Raw genomic sequence first — 17,500 nt, 5'->3', positions numbered from 1 at the left:
CTCTCTCTCTCTCTCTCTCTCTCTTATCCAGGTGTTTTCATAAGTATATTTTTCAAAGGATCTGGCAACATAGAGACTTCCTTGAATTCGGTTGTTATCTATATATTTTATCTTTATTTAGTTTTATCATTTCCATGACAATAGATATAATATATAATAATCTAAAACACATACAGTATAAATAGTGATTCTTATCATTAATGTGTAAGACGACTTATCCACACCGAAGTTCTTTAGGTTGCCGGATAGTAAATTGTTTTGGTCTCGTTTTGCTCTTATTCATTGTTTGGTCTAATTCTTTCCTTCTACTCAGCAGTGTGATTCTGGACTCACATTTTTTGCCTTTTCATTATTGGTAACTTTTTTTCTTATGAATGCCTTTAAAGCCATTAAGCGCAATGCTACTGCATATTTTATTCCTCTTTATGATAACTCGTCTACTAATAGTTTAGCTTCCAAATCATTCTAAAGCGGTCTGCTTCTTTTCTCGATTCTAAATCAGCAGATAGTTGGCTAATCGGTGTGATGTGTGATGACTACTTCGGTAACTAGCTGTGTGTACAATATAACAATGTTTTCCTTTTCTCCTGTACATGAAATATCATTGAAGAATAATTTTCTTTCATCACAATGATTTAATGTAATCATCTTTCAAGAAGGAGACATTCATGAGTTGCCATTTTTTTTTCTTTTTTTTTTTACTAACCTAGTTATGCAACTGCATATCTTTGAAATCAAAACGTTCTGTTTCCTTAAGAACTTACTTTGCTGTGTTTATGTGTCAAATCATTATACTTTCTTTGGTCATAGCATTATGCTGCATAAATCAATGTTGTGATAGATCCTCATTTCAATTTGGGATTGCATTAACTCTAACTCCAGCTTTATTTTCCAAATTAGAAAAGTTGATTTATATTTTCTTTACTTAGAGGAAAAGATTTATTGTTCATAGCTGCAAATATTTTTTTTTTTTAGTTAAGATGTAATCTTAAGAAAGAATTCAATTCCGCAGTTTCCTCCCGGTCTCCTCTTCTAAGGTCGCAGTTCATATCCTCGAAACCAAAGTAAATTGAGCAAGTTATAGTATTAACTTTGTCGCACTTTTTTTGAAGCCTCGGCATGCAAATACAATCTAATTGTTTTAAATTGCTTGAATACGGCATACACACTTCTCAGTATTTAACAGGATACAATTTAAATTCGCTTAAATGTCCTAAAAAAATCTAGGCCTTATGATTTGCTCATGTTCAGTTGAAAGTTGAGATGGTCTAATCTATGCCCTTAGGTATGTTTAGCCTTTCGTTAGTCTCATTTCCTATTTGGTCATCTCGTCTCCACGAAACCAATCTTGTTCTTTGTTATTTTTAATTTTTTTTTTTATTAAATAATCTAATTAACCAAATAAATATTCAAAGGGTAGGAATCCTATAATAAGGAGGTTATCAGAAATAGAAAAGAAATCGCTAGGAGTTTGGGATATTGCAATCCCTAACAGGTGAAACGTTCCCCGTCAAATGTGATAACATCCTAAACTGTACATTTTTGAAATAGCAGATGCATGTGTGTAGCTAAATGAGTTTTGTAGTCGTTAACTCTTTATCTTCTGGAACATGAAAGGTGTTTTCTTTGATTAATGCTAATTGCAATTGTCAGTCAACTAAAAAAATCTTTCTTTAAAGCATCTGTAAATTCTTCACCCTCCCCCCCCCCCCTACTGCTTTGTTATGTTTAGATAAGCTATTGCCAATTATTTGTGTAAACTATCATTTAGTTCTTGAACTTACTTATTTCGAGCTTTTAAAACATTTGATGTGTTGAAGTTTTCTTATTCTAAAGAAAGTTCTTTTCTTCTGAGCAAATTATGGATGTAGTTTTATGTTTCTCTGCCGTGTGATTTTGTTATTGCTCAAATGTTTGTTGATGCTTTATTTCAAAGCATCCCGACCTGCCGTTTACAATTATCATGAATTTTTCCCCGTGTCCAGTGTTTATATCTTGCTCTTCAGATTTCAGGCAATGGAAGTTTTGTTATTTGTATATTTATTATTATTGTTTAATTTGTTTCATTTAATTGATCTACTAATTTGTTTATTATTTCTTCGCGCTTAGAAGCTACACAAGAATAACTAATATTTTATCTTTTTTTTTATTTGTAAGCGACAAAGGTAGTAAAAACCTAATCGGTTCCCCAGATTCACTTAAGATTGCCAATTCTTTATTTATTTTCATATTGTCTCTATGAAATCCTCTTGCAGATGCTTCTAATACTACTGTGTACCTTATGAACACTTTTCACCTTCCTTTTTTTTCCTAATGGAACTATATTCTTTGACGAGATTTCAGTGTGATAAATGTTTAAACTTTTTACTGTGTGCACCTCTTTTTCATAATTAATTACGAAAGTATTTTAGACCCTCATTTTCTTAGGCTGTGAGCAAACCAAAGCAGTCAGTCTCTCAGATTCTCGCCTGGCTCCCATTTCCTTTTTTTTTTTCTTTTTTTTTTTTTTTGGCTGAGGAGGCAACTGAGAATCTTTACTGAGATCTTTTACTGATATTACTTCTTGATGCCTAGCATGACAGTCCCTCTCGCTCTAATTTTTTATTTTTTTTTTCAAACCTCTTTCCTTTTGAGTTTTCAGACTTTTGAAGCAGCTCAAAAGGCAAATTTATAAATATACATTTATATATCTATAGCTTCTGGGTATTCTGTGTGTCATGACTTGCACATTATAAGTTTTTCAACACATTTTTTCATAGGACTATTTGCAAGCGCTTGCAAGACCTGAGGCCCTCCCTCTGGCTGAGTCAATGATCACATTCTACCTCGATCGTGTGGTAAGAGATCCCTCCAGTCGGGACCTCGGCTTTGCACACCCTCAGACGAATCTTAGGGCTGTCCCACTTTGTAGCCTGCTGGGTATTTGGAATGAGTGAAGTGACAGGACCCTTCTCCGTCCCCACACCTCACCTTACTTCCACCCCTCATCCCTTTTTCCCCGATTTAAAGGAATGATTTAACAGTTTAATATCAAAAGATAATTAATTTCTCTGATCAGCTGGTCTCTATTCCATCACCAACAGCACTCATTTCAAATACTCCCCAGAATTTGATCAGAAGTTTGATTTTTTTTTTTTTTTTTTTTTTTTTTTTTTTTTTTTTTTGAAAAATACATCTCTCCTGTCAGAAGTCAACATATCCGCTTGGGATTTTTTCTTTTCATTATATTCTGTTTTTATCATTTCTCATGGTTCAACAAGAACTGCTAACATTCCCCTAGCAAATGCTGATGCCAGTTTAAGCAAAAGTCAAGAATACCATCACATAGTTGTTCTCTCAGTTTAAAAAGATTTTTATTCATACAATTAATTGGTTAATTTCAAATGTTTAGATTTCTATATACCTGGAATCGGCATCGGAATTTGGATTACAATTACGATCCCAAATGCCATAAAAAGTCTGAGGGTCTCATAGTCTATGTTTAGAGATTTAGATTAGGCCAACACAAAGAATTTAAGAATCTGGTATGCATCTCTTAAACTAGGATAGATCACCATTGGTATCAATTATGTTATTAAAATTGCATGTTAAACTGTCACTGAATATAATCAGTTAGTAGGAAAATTAAGCTTGGATACAAATACAAGTTGAATCACTTTTTCGTATGTAGTTACAAACCGTAGAGTTGAATCTTTCTTTTGCTGTTATCTTTTGCAATAACAAGGAGGGTAAATGGTATGGTCCAAAATGGATAATCGTAGAGGATTAAAGGTTAGCCGAGGTTAGCTGTGCAAGATGGAGAAAGAGGTCCTTTTAGATTTATTGGCAAGCTCTATTCTTTTGAGGTCCAATTCATAAAAACTGATAATGGCTCTGGTGATGTATTGATTGAGTAAGCGTAATCAGAGTGTTTCAGTTGATCTAGTGACAACCGAATAATATATTCGCCATGACTAAGCTTAGTATATTATTTGCCACCACTGAGCATGTTTTACCTGACAACCACTAAGTAGACAGTATGCCAACAGCACTGATCCATTTACAAAGGGATCGTAATTGGTAACTTGACAACGTTTATGAGTTTCAGACAACACATTCACACCTATTCATTAACGCAAAGAGGATCTTGGCTCACTTGAAGTTGGGTAGAATTTTGGTTGGCAGGTCATTGTAGGAGACTCGCTTCGCAGCCTTTCTTTTAGTTAGGCTAGAAAAGGAAGAATACTGAGAGCTTAATTACTTATTGGGATCAACACAAGACTTCTCCAGCTGCTTGAAATTCCTAGAGGCTGTCGAGGATTCTAGATTGATATCAAATGTAACTGGCAATTGATGCAGTCTCTCCTGGTGAAGACAAATGTCTTATGGTATGAGCTTTTACGTGACCTTCTTACTACGAGTGCTGCAGTTAATGTCCATGCCTTTCTCATTGATTAGGGATACCAATTGTGGAGGCTGTCTGTACCCAAATAGAGAAATAGAATCGCTGAGAAGATTTTACTATGATCTTTGAAATGAAGTCACAAAAATTTCTTATGGATGACGATTTCATCTCCATCTTGGGAGTCCTTTCTCCAGTTTTTGCATAAAACACATAATTAGTCATCTTCTAACCACAGCATATGATAGTAAGAGGTCTCCGTGCATTTTCATTGATCTTAGTTATTTCTTTTTCATTGAAAGGGCAACACAACCAAGATTTCTCCAGTCTTTCTGTATCTTGTTGAAAGGATTCAACGGAAAGTACATTCCATAAAGGTTTTATTGAAACGGAAAGATTTCGGTTAGTAGATTGTAATTCACATCTTGCTGTTTTGCATCACATATATGACGTTCACATCTTAACACCTCGATGATGGCATAACTCTTATGGTAATTGTGGTAGTCAAAAACAAGTGATTACTACAATATAAACCTCACCTTTCTTGCACAGCTGGAGAATAGCAACCTTTAATATCTCCAACTACATTTTTGGGTTATATCGCATACCACCTTACTAAAAAAATTGGTATTTCACTTCTTTTGCATATAATCTGCATGCTACTTGCCAATAATATTTCCCCTGACAGAAATTTCGTATTGCAGGTTGTAATTTCTTTAATTTTTTAAACATCCACTTAGCACATCAGCTTTTGTATTCCAGGCTGTGACATTCGCTAATTGATTTTGTGACGCCTTCTCAATCTGGTTAAATTTAATCATTAAGTCACTCTATCTTTGTTTCCCAGTGAGATACATAACAAAGAGAAAACTATCTCTCCACAAAATAAGTCTTTTATACCAAATTCTTAAACTCGGTTCACATAGTGCTTGTCTGTGTTTGCTAAAATAGAGAGCATTGAGACTTTGAGAGTTTTCTCATTTTCATTGATTAGATATCTAGCTGCAGTAGGAGTTGTAGTAACTAAGTGCAAAAAAGTAAAAGCTATTCTTTCAGTGTTGAAAACCTGGATCTTATTATGTCCTCATTTTTTTTAAGTTATAGAAAAAGTGATGCTTTGGCCATGGAAATTATTCATTGTTCTAAGTTATTTTGTTGTTGTTGTTGTTTATATGAAAAAATCACCATTATTTTTCGTTGGTGCCAAAGTCCTCGGTATTTAATAAATGTAATTCGTTTTTCAAAAATATTAGGGTTATATGTGGTAGTTAGGGTAAAATATGGGGCTCTGATTAATAATAATAATAATAATAATAATAATAATAATAATAATAATAATAATAATAATAATAATAATAATAATAATAATAATAACAACAAACTGCAACTCGGGGCGGATGTTGTTTATGAGATCGGCATTGTCTCTCGTTGATGATGCTCACTATCACCCCGTTCACTGTAATGTTGCTACATTTAACAGTATATTTAGAAGGCTACATGATAACTGTGTCTTTTTAATCGTAGATATTACCATGGAATTTAGCAGCAACAGAGAACCTATGTATCCCATCAATTCCTGAAATGTTTATTTGGATATGTGAATTATTTTAGGAACAATTTATTCCACCCCAAAAATAACTATTCAACCCATACCGAAATAAACGTTTGCTGTGGCTTTTCTACAGCATACATCAACATAAAAATTGGTATGGAGAAAGTAAATATTCACTCTGTAGATCCCTGAAAATTTTATTTATGTGAAGTACTCTACGAGTAATTTACGGCGCCGCCGAAAATCGGCCTCCCTCGAATATTGAAAATACCTATTGTGAGTTTTATATGGCAATATCAATGCAAAATTGGTATGAACGTAGTTCACATAACATCCATCAGACACTGGGAAAATCATTTGGATATCTGTAAAATCTAGGAGTAGTTGGCTGCAGTTCATCGATTTTTCAGCTAAAAATGACAGTCAGGATATGCCTATATCAGGTATGAACATGAAAATTGGCAGAAATGAAGCTTATATATACAGTATATCTAAATAATCCCTTAAAATTTTATTGAATAAATTTATTGGTATAGGAACTATTGACCCTACCGCCGAAAACATCAGCTGCGAATAGCCTTCCCCTCATTTCGAAAAAATGTCTGCAGTGACTTTTATTTAGCAAGTATCTATACAAAAAACTGGTATGCATGTAGTTCACATAATACCCATTAAACAATGTGAAAACTATTTAGATATATGCAAAAGTCACGAAGAAACTGAATGCTGCTCACTGATATTTTAGCTAAATATCTTCCTTATGAAAAAAAAAAAAATGACCGCCAGGGCATGCCTATAACAGGTATGAACATGAAAACTGGGAGACGCAAAAGTTTGTGTATATTTAAATAATCCCTCAAAATCTAATTTTAATATATTTATTGGTATAGGACTTATTGACCCCACCGCCGAAAATATTAGCTGGTCCCCTTCCCACCAGGCGATAATGATAAAGTAAATGACTGGGCTATGGGCATACATATAACAGGTATGAACATGAAAACTGGCAGAAACAAAGCTTATATATATATATACATATATATATATGTATATATATATATATATATATATATATATATATATATATATATATATATATATATATATAAGTAATCCCTCAAAATTTGATTTGAATATATTTATTGGTATAGGACTTATTGACCCCACCATCGAAAATATCAATTGCTCCCCCGGCGATAATATTAAAAGTGAATGACTGGGCTATTGGCATGCCTACACCAGGTAAGAACATGGAAAATTGTCAGAAGATAAAGCTTATATATATATACCTAAATAATCCCTTAAATTTGCATTTGGACATTTATTGGTATAGGAGTTATGGACCACGCCGCCGAAAATATTAGCCGCCCCCTCTCTGACCCGTCGATAATTATAAGAGGGAATGACTGTGCTATGGGATGACTGGGCTATGGGTTGGGTGAAATTCGTTTGCGAAAATTTTGGCATTTCATATAAGGTCACTCTTTTCGTTCGCGACAATAACATGAAATACAGTGCAGTAACAAATGGTATGAACATCAACCACAAGCTGTGGTAGAAAATGATCAGGCTAAACTACTTTGGGACTACAGTTTAAGGACAGACAGGGTGATACAAGCTCATTGACCAGACGTCACTCTAGTCGACAAGACAACGAAAAAAGGATCACTCATACAATCGGGTTCAAGAGTGGAACATAGCGGGGGAGAAAATTTAGAGAAGTAACATGACTTACAAATTGAATTGAGAAGGCTATTGGCCATGTACCGGTAATCACTTGACCACTAATGACCATATCTATGTCCTAGAAAAGGAATCTGGAAGAGCTAGGAGCCGATATAGCCCTAGGACTTGTACAGAAGAGCGTGCTACTTGAAACAGCAAACACAGTGAGAGGAATGATAGCTCGCTAAGGAAGCTGGATCTAACCTGGAGCCCCACACAATAAACCACCAGTCTCTGTAGACTGATTAGCAGATGTTGTACTTTAAAAAAATACAGGAGGTTTCGCACTTTTTACAAGGTTCCTCTTCAGCTGATGATGAAAAAGTTTTACAGTGTTTCAAAAGTGAACTAAAAACACATGACAATTACAAGATTAAACTAATGAAACCCTAGTAGTAGTCATTCCCTAGATTTTGACCATAGAATTGATTTCAAGAACACTAAAATAATATATGAAGACTTAGATATTGGTCGTAACAGGGTAGGTGATGGAGTATTGATTCATGCAATGGACATGATTGATGATGATAAATCTTTTAATCAGGAAGGTGACATTGCTATTAATGAGATTTTTATAAGTTGTTTTTAAACCATTAAGCTGCCAATACCTCTGCTGATCCATTGCATCATCATTGGTTTATTTAATTAGGAAGATGACATTATTAGTAATGTGATTTTAGAATTTTTTTTTTAGAAACTTTAGAGCTGGCAATACCTCTGCTGATCCATTGCTTCATCGTGGATTTATTTATTCAGGAAGACATTATTAGTAATGTGATTTTTAGAAATGTTTTAAAACCTTGGGAGCTGCCAATACTTCTGCCGATACACTGCTTCCTCGTGTGTGGAAGCTCGTGGCATTGATAATACTGTTCATAGGCATGCTGCCACAGTTGTAGGATATCAACATCAACCTTTTAGAAACTAGATCGCCACCAAGGCGATCGGAGAGAATCCGTAATAGACGACAAAATATCCAGTTATCCGGCGAATAGCTATTTTAACATGAAGACTGTTCACTAGTTAGAAAACTGCCCTTTCCTCCTAATGTGATGTTTGATCTTCTACCACAGTAATACTTTAGTTTAATTACTTTTATCTTCAAATTGTCACATGTTTTTAGTTTACTTTTAAAACATTGCAAATCTGTTTTATTCTTCAGCTGAATAGGCACATTGTAAAAAGTGAGACAGCTCCTGTATTTTTTAAATATATAACCTATATAATTGCGGATTTTAATACATAATAATAATAATGATGATAATAATAATAATAATAATAATAATAATAATAATAATAATAATAATAATAATAATAATAATAATAATAATAGTAACAACAACGACTTTGCTAGCTTTGAAAGACACTGAGTTTGCTATGTATGAACAGTTCTTATTCATTATTCTGTCACATGTAAGACAGTAGACGAAAAACCTGATGAAATCACACATGCCATATCTATATCAAGAGAGCCCTTTTAAAACTCAGATCATCGTTAAATATTGCGAAAAGACATTCTACAAAACCATTTTTAATTGTGTATGAATATTTTGAAGGCATTTGTCAAAGTAATCTTGGGATTAGGAGTCTGTGGCATTGAAAATAACGCCAGCTCTATAACTTGCTGTAGAAATTCTTTTGTTTTCTTGTTGATAAGGATCCTATATTTGCCAGATCAATCTGTAATTTTCAAGTTCTGGTAATCAGTCATTAGCTTACTTGAAATTAAAAGCATCAGTATGTCACGATCTATATTATATGTTACTTTTTTTTTTATTTCTTTTACTTCAATAACAATGCTACTTCAAGACACACCTTTTTAAAGGTGTAAATTTAAGCAGGAATGAATTAATCAAGACTTTGATTTTCACCTATACTGTTTTTACAAAAACGCCTGTGTCTCATGGCATAGGTATTAGAACATATAATTATCTATGCCTCCACTTTATACTATCCAGGCCTATATAATTATTGACAGGTTATTTTCCCATCGCTTCACGAAGGTTATTGTTTGTATAAATTCCTAGAATTATAATGCCTTCGAAGATATACTTCAAACTCCACATATTCCTCTACTGAAGAATGAGATTCAGCATTGAATATAGTGTATCTGCGAGCCAAGGTTCGGGTCATGCAGTAGTTAGGGTCCAAAGGTCAAGCAGTAATGGTTGTTTAATACAGACATAATTTTATAACAGGGAATAGAGAATTCTTATTGATTATGTGATGTCTATTATAACACTGCTCTTTATTTGTAATGCCTTTGCAATGCCTTTTGATAAACAATTTAGAGTTTAATATATAAAATATTTATTGAATAGTTATTGTGCCAATTGGGTTTATAAAAGAACATTCCCTCAACAATCCTTTATGACCTCCTCATTACTTTTACGTATCTCTTATTGAGCACAGATAGTCGGAAGATAGTTCACTGCTCATATGTTTAGTGATGTTAGTAATCTAAGAAAGAATAAACTAGTTGTATAAACTTTTGGACTATAGTTACAGGCTGATGCAGCTCTGACCTCAGTTTGCTTAGTTAGCGAAAACATTGTCTTTGCATGAATACCGTTCATAGTAATGTAATGCCGAGTTTTCGAATGGGTGCCTCCAGGTAGGAGACTTAAAGCCTCCTATTTTTCATCCTTAAGGAGGCATCAAGTAGTCAAAAGAAATCTTAGCTTGGAAGTGTGCTTACTTTATACAGGTGGGCATTTGCTTCAGTGTAGAATCTATTACATTGTTTAAGTATTTTAAGTATTTTTGTAGTAACGAATTAAAACGCCTAAAACTTAGATATATCTTCCTGAAGAAGCATTGACGGTACTACAATAATTCTCATCTATAATGTGTCCTGTAACATTTTGTAAATATTTCCACAATTACGAGGAGTACCTTTTTCATATCGAAAAATTTTGAAAATATTTTGCTGTCTTTATAGTGATCAATTACTCTTTTTATGTACCCTAGATCAGTAGATTTCATAAGTGATGTCATCACGAACAGGAGAGATTTGTTTATCATAGATGTTTTCTTTTCTTCTTCAACAAGATAATGCACTAATAAGGCACCTATCGTGGCTCGTTAATATTGTCTCATAAAAAGTGTCAGCTCCAAGGAAAAAGAAAAAGACCGTCTGTAGTATTGTTGTAAAAGTAAGATCTTAAACTAGTATTTGACCTAGAAGAACAGTTCGTTTTAGATGAAATATACCCAGGCATGACTTAGCGATATACTCGAGCATCAGTAATCTTGAATAATTTGAAGTTAGACTTCATAAAAAGTGCAATTTAGTGCTATTCTAGTTCATTAGAGTGCTTCATTTAATACTGCGAGTCTTCTTATCACTTTTTTTTTCTGCTTGATACTAATCTTTAGCGCTGCCTGCTGCCTGCTTGTGTTTGTCTATTAACGTTGCTAACTTAATTTTCCTCGTGGTAAGGCCAGTTAGAGCCTAGTCTCGCTTGCATGATTCTCCCTTTCTCTCGAAAAAAAAAATGTCCGTAGACAGTAGGCTAGTAATGATATTCATTGGGACGGTGTCATTTTGATTTATGATTAATGAAATATATATTTAATCAATTAATCATATCGCTTTTATGTTTTGAAAATGACATTACTCATATCATCTGACCAAAAAATACTCATCTTTAATATTGGCTTATGCTGTGAATATCATCTGCTTTCAGACTGAGGAAATGACCATCTCGCTTACCCGGCCCGTTTACAACATGTCTGACTATGCCGTAAGTAGTTCATTCCGTTTTGAAAGTAGTTTATGTATAATTTCATTTGACAAAATATACAATAACTGCGTCTCGTGAGACTTTTGATAAACAAATGTAATGAGTTAGCCTCATTATAAGTTTATGTAACGACACTGGATAGTCGCTTTCAAAGGAACTCAAATTGTCCATCCTATCTTAGGTACAATGTAAATTCCTTTACAGAACACTTCTGAATTACTAGGCGTTGCAGGGATAGACGTACCTATACAAACGCTAAAGAATCTCTCCCCATTCGAAGCATTGGGTCCTAATGGCTATGCATTCATCATTAACCACAACGGATTTTTAGTTATGCATCCCCGGCTCGGTCGTCAGTTGTCGTATCTCTTGGTGAGTTCTTAGTTTTTCTATGGTTTTGATTTTTCTAAACTCTCACGCGAAAGGATTGTTAAATGCTTGTTTTATTTTAATTTTTTTTTGTCTCTCATAGAAAGATGGTTATATTGTTTTAATTAGTTAAATTAATGAATCTTTCATAGATCCCGTTGAATATTGAAGCTTCAAAACATTAAAAAGCTGTTTGTTGCCGAGTAATCATAAGTCCAAAGATCTTTCCAATTCCTCATTTTAAGTTTGAACCACATCCAAATTTTATTTCGAATATGTGTACTGAATGGATGAAGACAATTAGATCATTATATTATTGCTTTCATGTTCACCTTTTTCTTTCCATTCATTTGATTAGATAAATGTTTGCATTTATTTAAATTGTTTCAGGGACCACCACACATCGACCTTCTAGACGTGGAGGAAGACGTCGGAGAAATGGAGGCAATAAGGAATAACATGGTGAGAGGTAGTAATGGCCAGAAGGTAATCGTTGGAAAGATTCGCATTGATGATTCCCACCGAGTGGTTTACAGTGGCATCCAGTATGATTACTCTCCCATTCAGAACTCCTCTTACAGGTAAAGTGGCAATGTTTTGAAATCAGTGGTTTACTGTACAAAGCCTTATATATACATATATATATATATATATATATATATATATATATATATATATATATATATATATATATATATATATATACATATATATATATATATATATATATATATATATATATATATATATGTATATATATATATATATATATTAATAATAATAATAATAATAATAATAATAATAATAATAATAATAATAATAATAATAATAATAATGAGGGTGTAAATTCTGCAAACTTTTTATTTATTTGTCTTTTGGTTTTCATACTTATTACTTCTATATAATTATGTTTAATGAAAAGACAGAATTTAAGTGTTAAGTGGTTTTACAGGCTAATTTTCGACCATTTATATATAATGAATAACTTGTAATCGACAAAGCATAAACCAAATGTTACGGCATCTTAATACGAATGCATTACCCTGGCAATGGTTAACGGGAGCAGCCAAGAAAATGCCATCGATCACGAATCAAAGTCTTGTCTATATAGATGGATGATTATAGGTTGTTAGGGAAATCGGTATTTATGAAACTGCTTATATATTATATAAGTAAGTTTTACTACTTCTAGGTTATGACTAAATGAACAGTCCTAAACCTTCATAATTAACCTCTAGCTTAACTTGAATTTCAGTCTTGGTATCCTGACGTTAAAGAGATCTCAGCACTTGGTTATTCAGAACCATGAAGCTCTGTGGGACGAACAGCCAAATGTGAATTATACTGTCGTGGCTCCTTGGCCTTATTGTAGAGGGCGAGAGGGGGTCACCCAAGAGGAAAATTTGGCCACCTTGATGGATGACATTTTTCAGAGGAAGAAGTCCTGTGAGTATAGAGCAACTGTCCAATATTATCAAACACGAATCTATGAATAACAAACAGATTAAAAGAAAAGTCATAGAAATATACATTTTATAGTAATTTTCCATAATAACAGTAATCACATTGCATCTGTATGCCGCATCGTATGGAAGTACTTACAAATATGTGCAAACATTCACGGGCATGCACGCACATGCATATGACGCAACTATCACTGTCACGGTTATATTCTAACTGCTGGCAACCTCTAAACCTCCTTCCCTTAAACAGACTGCAACATTCACATTCATCTTCCTGATGCTTTCACGCCATGTATTTCACCATCCCTATGCCTTCTTCACTTGTCCCCTTCTAACACTCGTAACTTATATACTCTTTTTAACGTCATGTCATTTTCCATTCTCTCTATTTTTTTTTCTCCACGATTCTCGCTCTTAATCTCCTACGAAAAATTACCCAAGGCAATTGTTTATTTCAAAAGCCCTTGTCTCATTTCCATATATCTATCCTTAATGTCTGGATCTGACTTCCTTGATGGAGAGTTGACTTAAACAGGCCTGTTCAGTCATTCACACCTAGAAATCCACAAGCAACTGAATTCTCATCCCGATAAATTTCTCCATCTGGTTACCTTTCTCTCTTCATCGATCCTTTACTTACCCAAGGGCTGCTTTTCTGGTCCTATACAATAGGGTAACTTTACTCTCTACACGACCTTCACAGTCATTTTATTATGTTCATTCCAAAGCATTCAACATTTCACACCGCATATTGCTCGTTTATTGTCAAATCCACACTATCGAAGCCCTTACAGAACAAGAAAGTCTTCAGTTTCCTTGTGAAAGTCTTGATATTTTCAGTCTTTCGGATGTCTAATGGAAGCTTATTGTATAGTCTCGGGGTCGTATATTTAAAGGCTCTAGATGCTACAGTAGACATATCTAGGTTCCAATAATTTGAAACCATCTGTAACTGTTGTCGTGTCAACATGATTTGTTGGCTGCAGAATATGTAGCAATTCTCTTAAATATTTTGGACGTCCGGTTCTGCTAACTTGATGGGTTACGGTACATATTTTAAACTTAATTCTCGCTTTAATAGGCAGCCAGTGTAAATCAATTAGTGTAGGAGTGAGCCTTTCTCGGGGTGGGATATTTTTATCAGTCTTGTTCTTCTGTTTATGTTTTGTAATTTCTTAGATAGCACTTTTGGTAAATTGTGGTTGATGGAGTTATAGTAGTCAATCCCGGTGATAGCACAGTTTATCACATGTTTCTTTACAGACTGTTCATCAAGGTAGGCCTACTTCTTTATAAAAGCAATGTTTCTAAGATGATGACCAGCAGCTTTTACTAAATTATTTATTTGGGCATTGAAAGACAAGTTGCAGTCAAGTGATACTCCTAGATCATGAAGTTTACTATATATTGGGGCAGAGTTGTTGTTTATATTTATTTGAATATTACCCAAGTTTCTTGGGCTATTTTTCTTTCCAACCACCATAAACTCAGTTTTATTTTCATTTAATTTTACTTGTTTCATTTTCATTCATTCCCTAACACTGACAAGAATTCGTTTAGAGTTTCAGTAGTGTCGTCTATATCATTTATGGAGAAGTAAAATTGTGTATCATCTGTAGATAGTTTGAACTTCACTCCATACTTTTGTAGAATTTGCGATTGGCCAATAGTCTAGATGCAGAATAAGATTGGACCCAGTACACTCCCCTGAGGTCCGCTTTCTGTTTAAAGGTTCATATGATGAATAAGAGTTGCCAATTTTCACACAGTAACTTATGTCAAACAAGTAATGTTTTAGGTATTCAAAAGCTTTATCTTCAACACCGATGGACCGTAGACCATTTAGTAGCAGTTTATGCACAACTGTATCAAACGCAACACTAAGATCAGGTAATGATAAAATGCCAAATTCTTTTCCAGCCATTATGTCCAGCATATCATTTACAACAGAACAGATAGTTGTCTCCATAAGGTATAATTTTTCTGTTAGCAGATTGGTTGTCTGGCAAAGCTTTTATTTCTTCCAAGTGACTAATTAGTTGTTCAAGAGTTACGTATTATAGCACTTTGGAATAAAGGATCGAATCGAAATAGGTCTATACGAGCTTAATTCCTGATAATCTAGAGCACTTTTCAAAACCTGTTTGACTATATCCATTTTCTCAGATTGGAGAAACATTCATCGAGGCTTGTATCTCCTATTCTCGTATTTATAACAGCTAGACTAAACAAGTTTCTTTCTCCGGTTACTTCAGATATTGGCATTGGGTCGATCGCGTAGTTTGTTTTCTTTATTCTTTTGATAATCTTGATAATCCTTTGACTCTCTTCTCTCTTTCTATCATTATCCGGCATATCCACATCCCAGATACCTATACGAATCAACTGCATGTTTGTGCCCCTACCCCAAGAAACATCCTTGTTGTATTTCTCTAATTTTCATTTACTCCCATAACCCTACTCTTGTTCATGTGTTCGTGTGCGCATACTTCTACATAGCAAAGAGTTCGGTAATTAAACTTGGCAAATTGTGCTACTGCTCAGCAAAAACACACCTATAAAAAAATGAGCTATATTAAATATTGACGCTAAAAAAAATCAAGTGCATTATTATTCTGTTCAATTTCATTTCAAATTTACAACGTATTCCTTTAATCAGTAAGTTTTTTTTTTTTTTTTTTTTTTTTTTTTTTTTTTTTTTTTTTTTAAGGATTATTGTCATTATATCGTCATGTTATTCCTTGACAGGTAATGATAAGTTGGTCCAAGGCCTCGTCTGGTCTCAACGCTGGACGAAGCCATTGTTAGATAAATGGATGGCAGAACGCGTTTCTTCAGAGGATATTATAGGCAGAGCAGTTTTCACTCGCTTTGGTTTGACAAGGTTTTACCCTGAAAGGTGGGATTTTGCATTATGAGTTTAACATAGGCTTATTTTTGTTTGTTGTTTAGCTGAGTTTTTAAATTCTCTCTCTCTCTCTCTTCTCTCTCTCTCTCTCTCTCTCTCTCTCTCTCTCTCTCTCTCTCTCTCTCTCTCTCTCTCTCTCTCTCTCTTTGTATATGCGTAATGTTTGACCTCCGAATCTTGCATAATTTCTTATTATAGATTTAACTTCGGAAAAAAATAAGTAAGTTGAGGTTGAAATATCCTTGGTGATACGACCAATAAAAGTTTAAATGACTTCTGTATGACATTTTAAAGCATAAGTTTCAACGGGATCTTGTTTTCTTGTCAAATTATTGTGAGATTGAAAACTATTTTAGTTTACCCTATACAGAGAATAGTCTGTTTTCTTAAAAACTTATTCCAAGTAAGTAGAAAACGTGATATTTAGTTTTTGATGGGTAACTGTGACAGACTTAATTTAGACATGGCCTTTTATTACTAATCATAGTATTTCCCCTTGCTTCTTTTACTTTGAATTCAGTCTAATTCATAAGAAAAAGTTGTTTTATATAATAAAATTTTCTCTTGAATATTCCTAGCTATATTCCTCTGACAGAGAAACAGCCATATATTGTACATACATATATATATATATATATATATATATATATATATATATATATATATATATATATATATATATATATATATATATATATATATATATATATATATATATATATATATATATATATATATATATATATATATATATATATATATATATATATATATATATATATATATATATATATATATATATATATATATATATATATATATATATATATATATATATATATATATATATATATATATATATACACGCACAAATGGAGAAAGAGGGACTCTCTCTCTCTCTCTCTCTCTCTCTCTCTCTCTCTCTCTCTCTCTCTCTCTCTCTCTCTCTCTCAATGAAAAGTATTTCAAATTACTTTTGTTTTCAGCCAAAGAGCTGGTGCCAGCAAATGGCGAGAGCCGTTGAACAACCCAGCACTGCGAAGAGCCGAAATCAGTGGATCTGTGTCTGTTATCCCCCACACAAAAGGGGCATTCCTTTCTGGATCCATTTCCGTTCAAAAGGACAAGGAAGAAGTTGTAGCTGGAGGTAAATATCCATACTAGAGCAGTTTGTGATGAGATAGGATTTTGTAAAGTATACTCTTCGGTACTGTATCTATTTATACACATGTACACGCGTCATATTACTGTACAAATTGTTGTATAAGAATACCCAATGATATTTCAGTGATGTCCTGTTTTTAATAGATGTTTTAGAAAAGAATTATAACACATGGATTTTTAACTGGTTATGAT

At 33.5% G+C, this 17,500-nt stretch overlaps 1 protein-coding gene across 3 annotated transcripts in view; it reads left to right on the top strand.

Moving 5' to 3' along the window:
- The window catches only part of LOC137649761 (voltage-dependent calcium channel subunit alpha-2/delta-1-like), a 197,077-nt gene that overhangs the window by 173,047 nt on the left and 6,530 nt on the right, over positions 1 to 17,500 (top strand). For 2 of the 3 annotated variants that reach the window (XM_068382707.1, XM_068382705.1), the window contains 6 exons: positions 11,348 to 11,404; positions 11,609 to 11,776; positions 12,164 to 12,354; positions 13,029 to 13,219; positions 15,985 to 16,135; positions 17,131 to 17,291. In XM_068382707.1, coding sequence (XP_068238808.1) covers positions 11,348 to 11,404; positions 11,609 to 11,776; positions 12,164 to 12,354; positions 13,029 to 13,219; positions 15,985 to 16,135; positions 17,131 to 17,291 — 919 coding nt within the window. Of the gene's footprint in view, positions 1 to 2,759; positions 2,838 to 11,347; positions 11,405 to 11,608; positions 11,777 to 12,163; positions 12,355 to 13,028; positions 13,220 to 15,984; positions 16,136 to 17,130; positions 17,292 to 17,500 lie in introns of all 3 variants that reach the window. The other variant, XM_068382706.1, reaches the window with a different exon arrangement.

Source organism: Palaemon carinicauda, chromosome 11 (genome assembly GCF_036898095.1).
Source record: "Palaemon carinicauda isolate YSFRI2023 chromosome 11, ASM3689809v2, whole genome shotgun sequence".
Classification (NCBI taxonomy): domain Eukaryota; kingdom Metazoa; phylum Arthropoda; class Malacostraca; order Decapoda; family Palaemonidae; genus Palaemon; species Palaemon carinicauda.
This window is presented reverse-complemented; position numbering and strand designations above follow the sequence as displayed.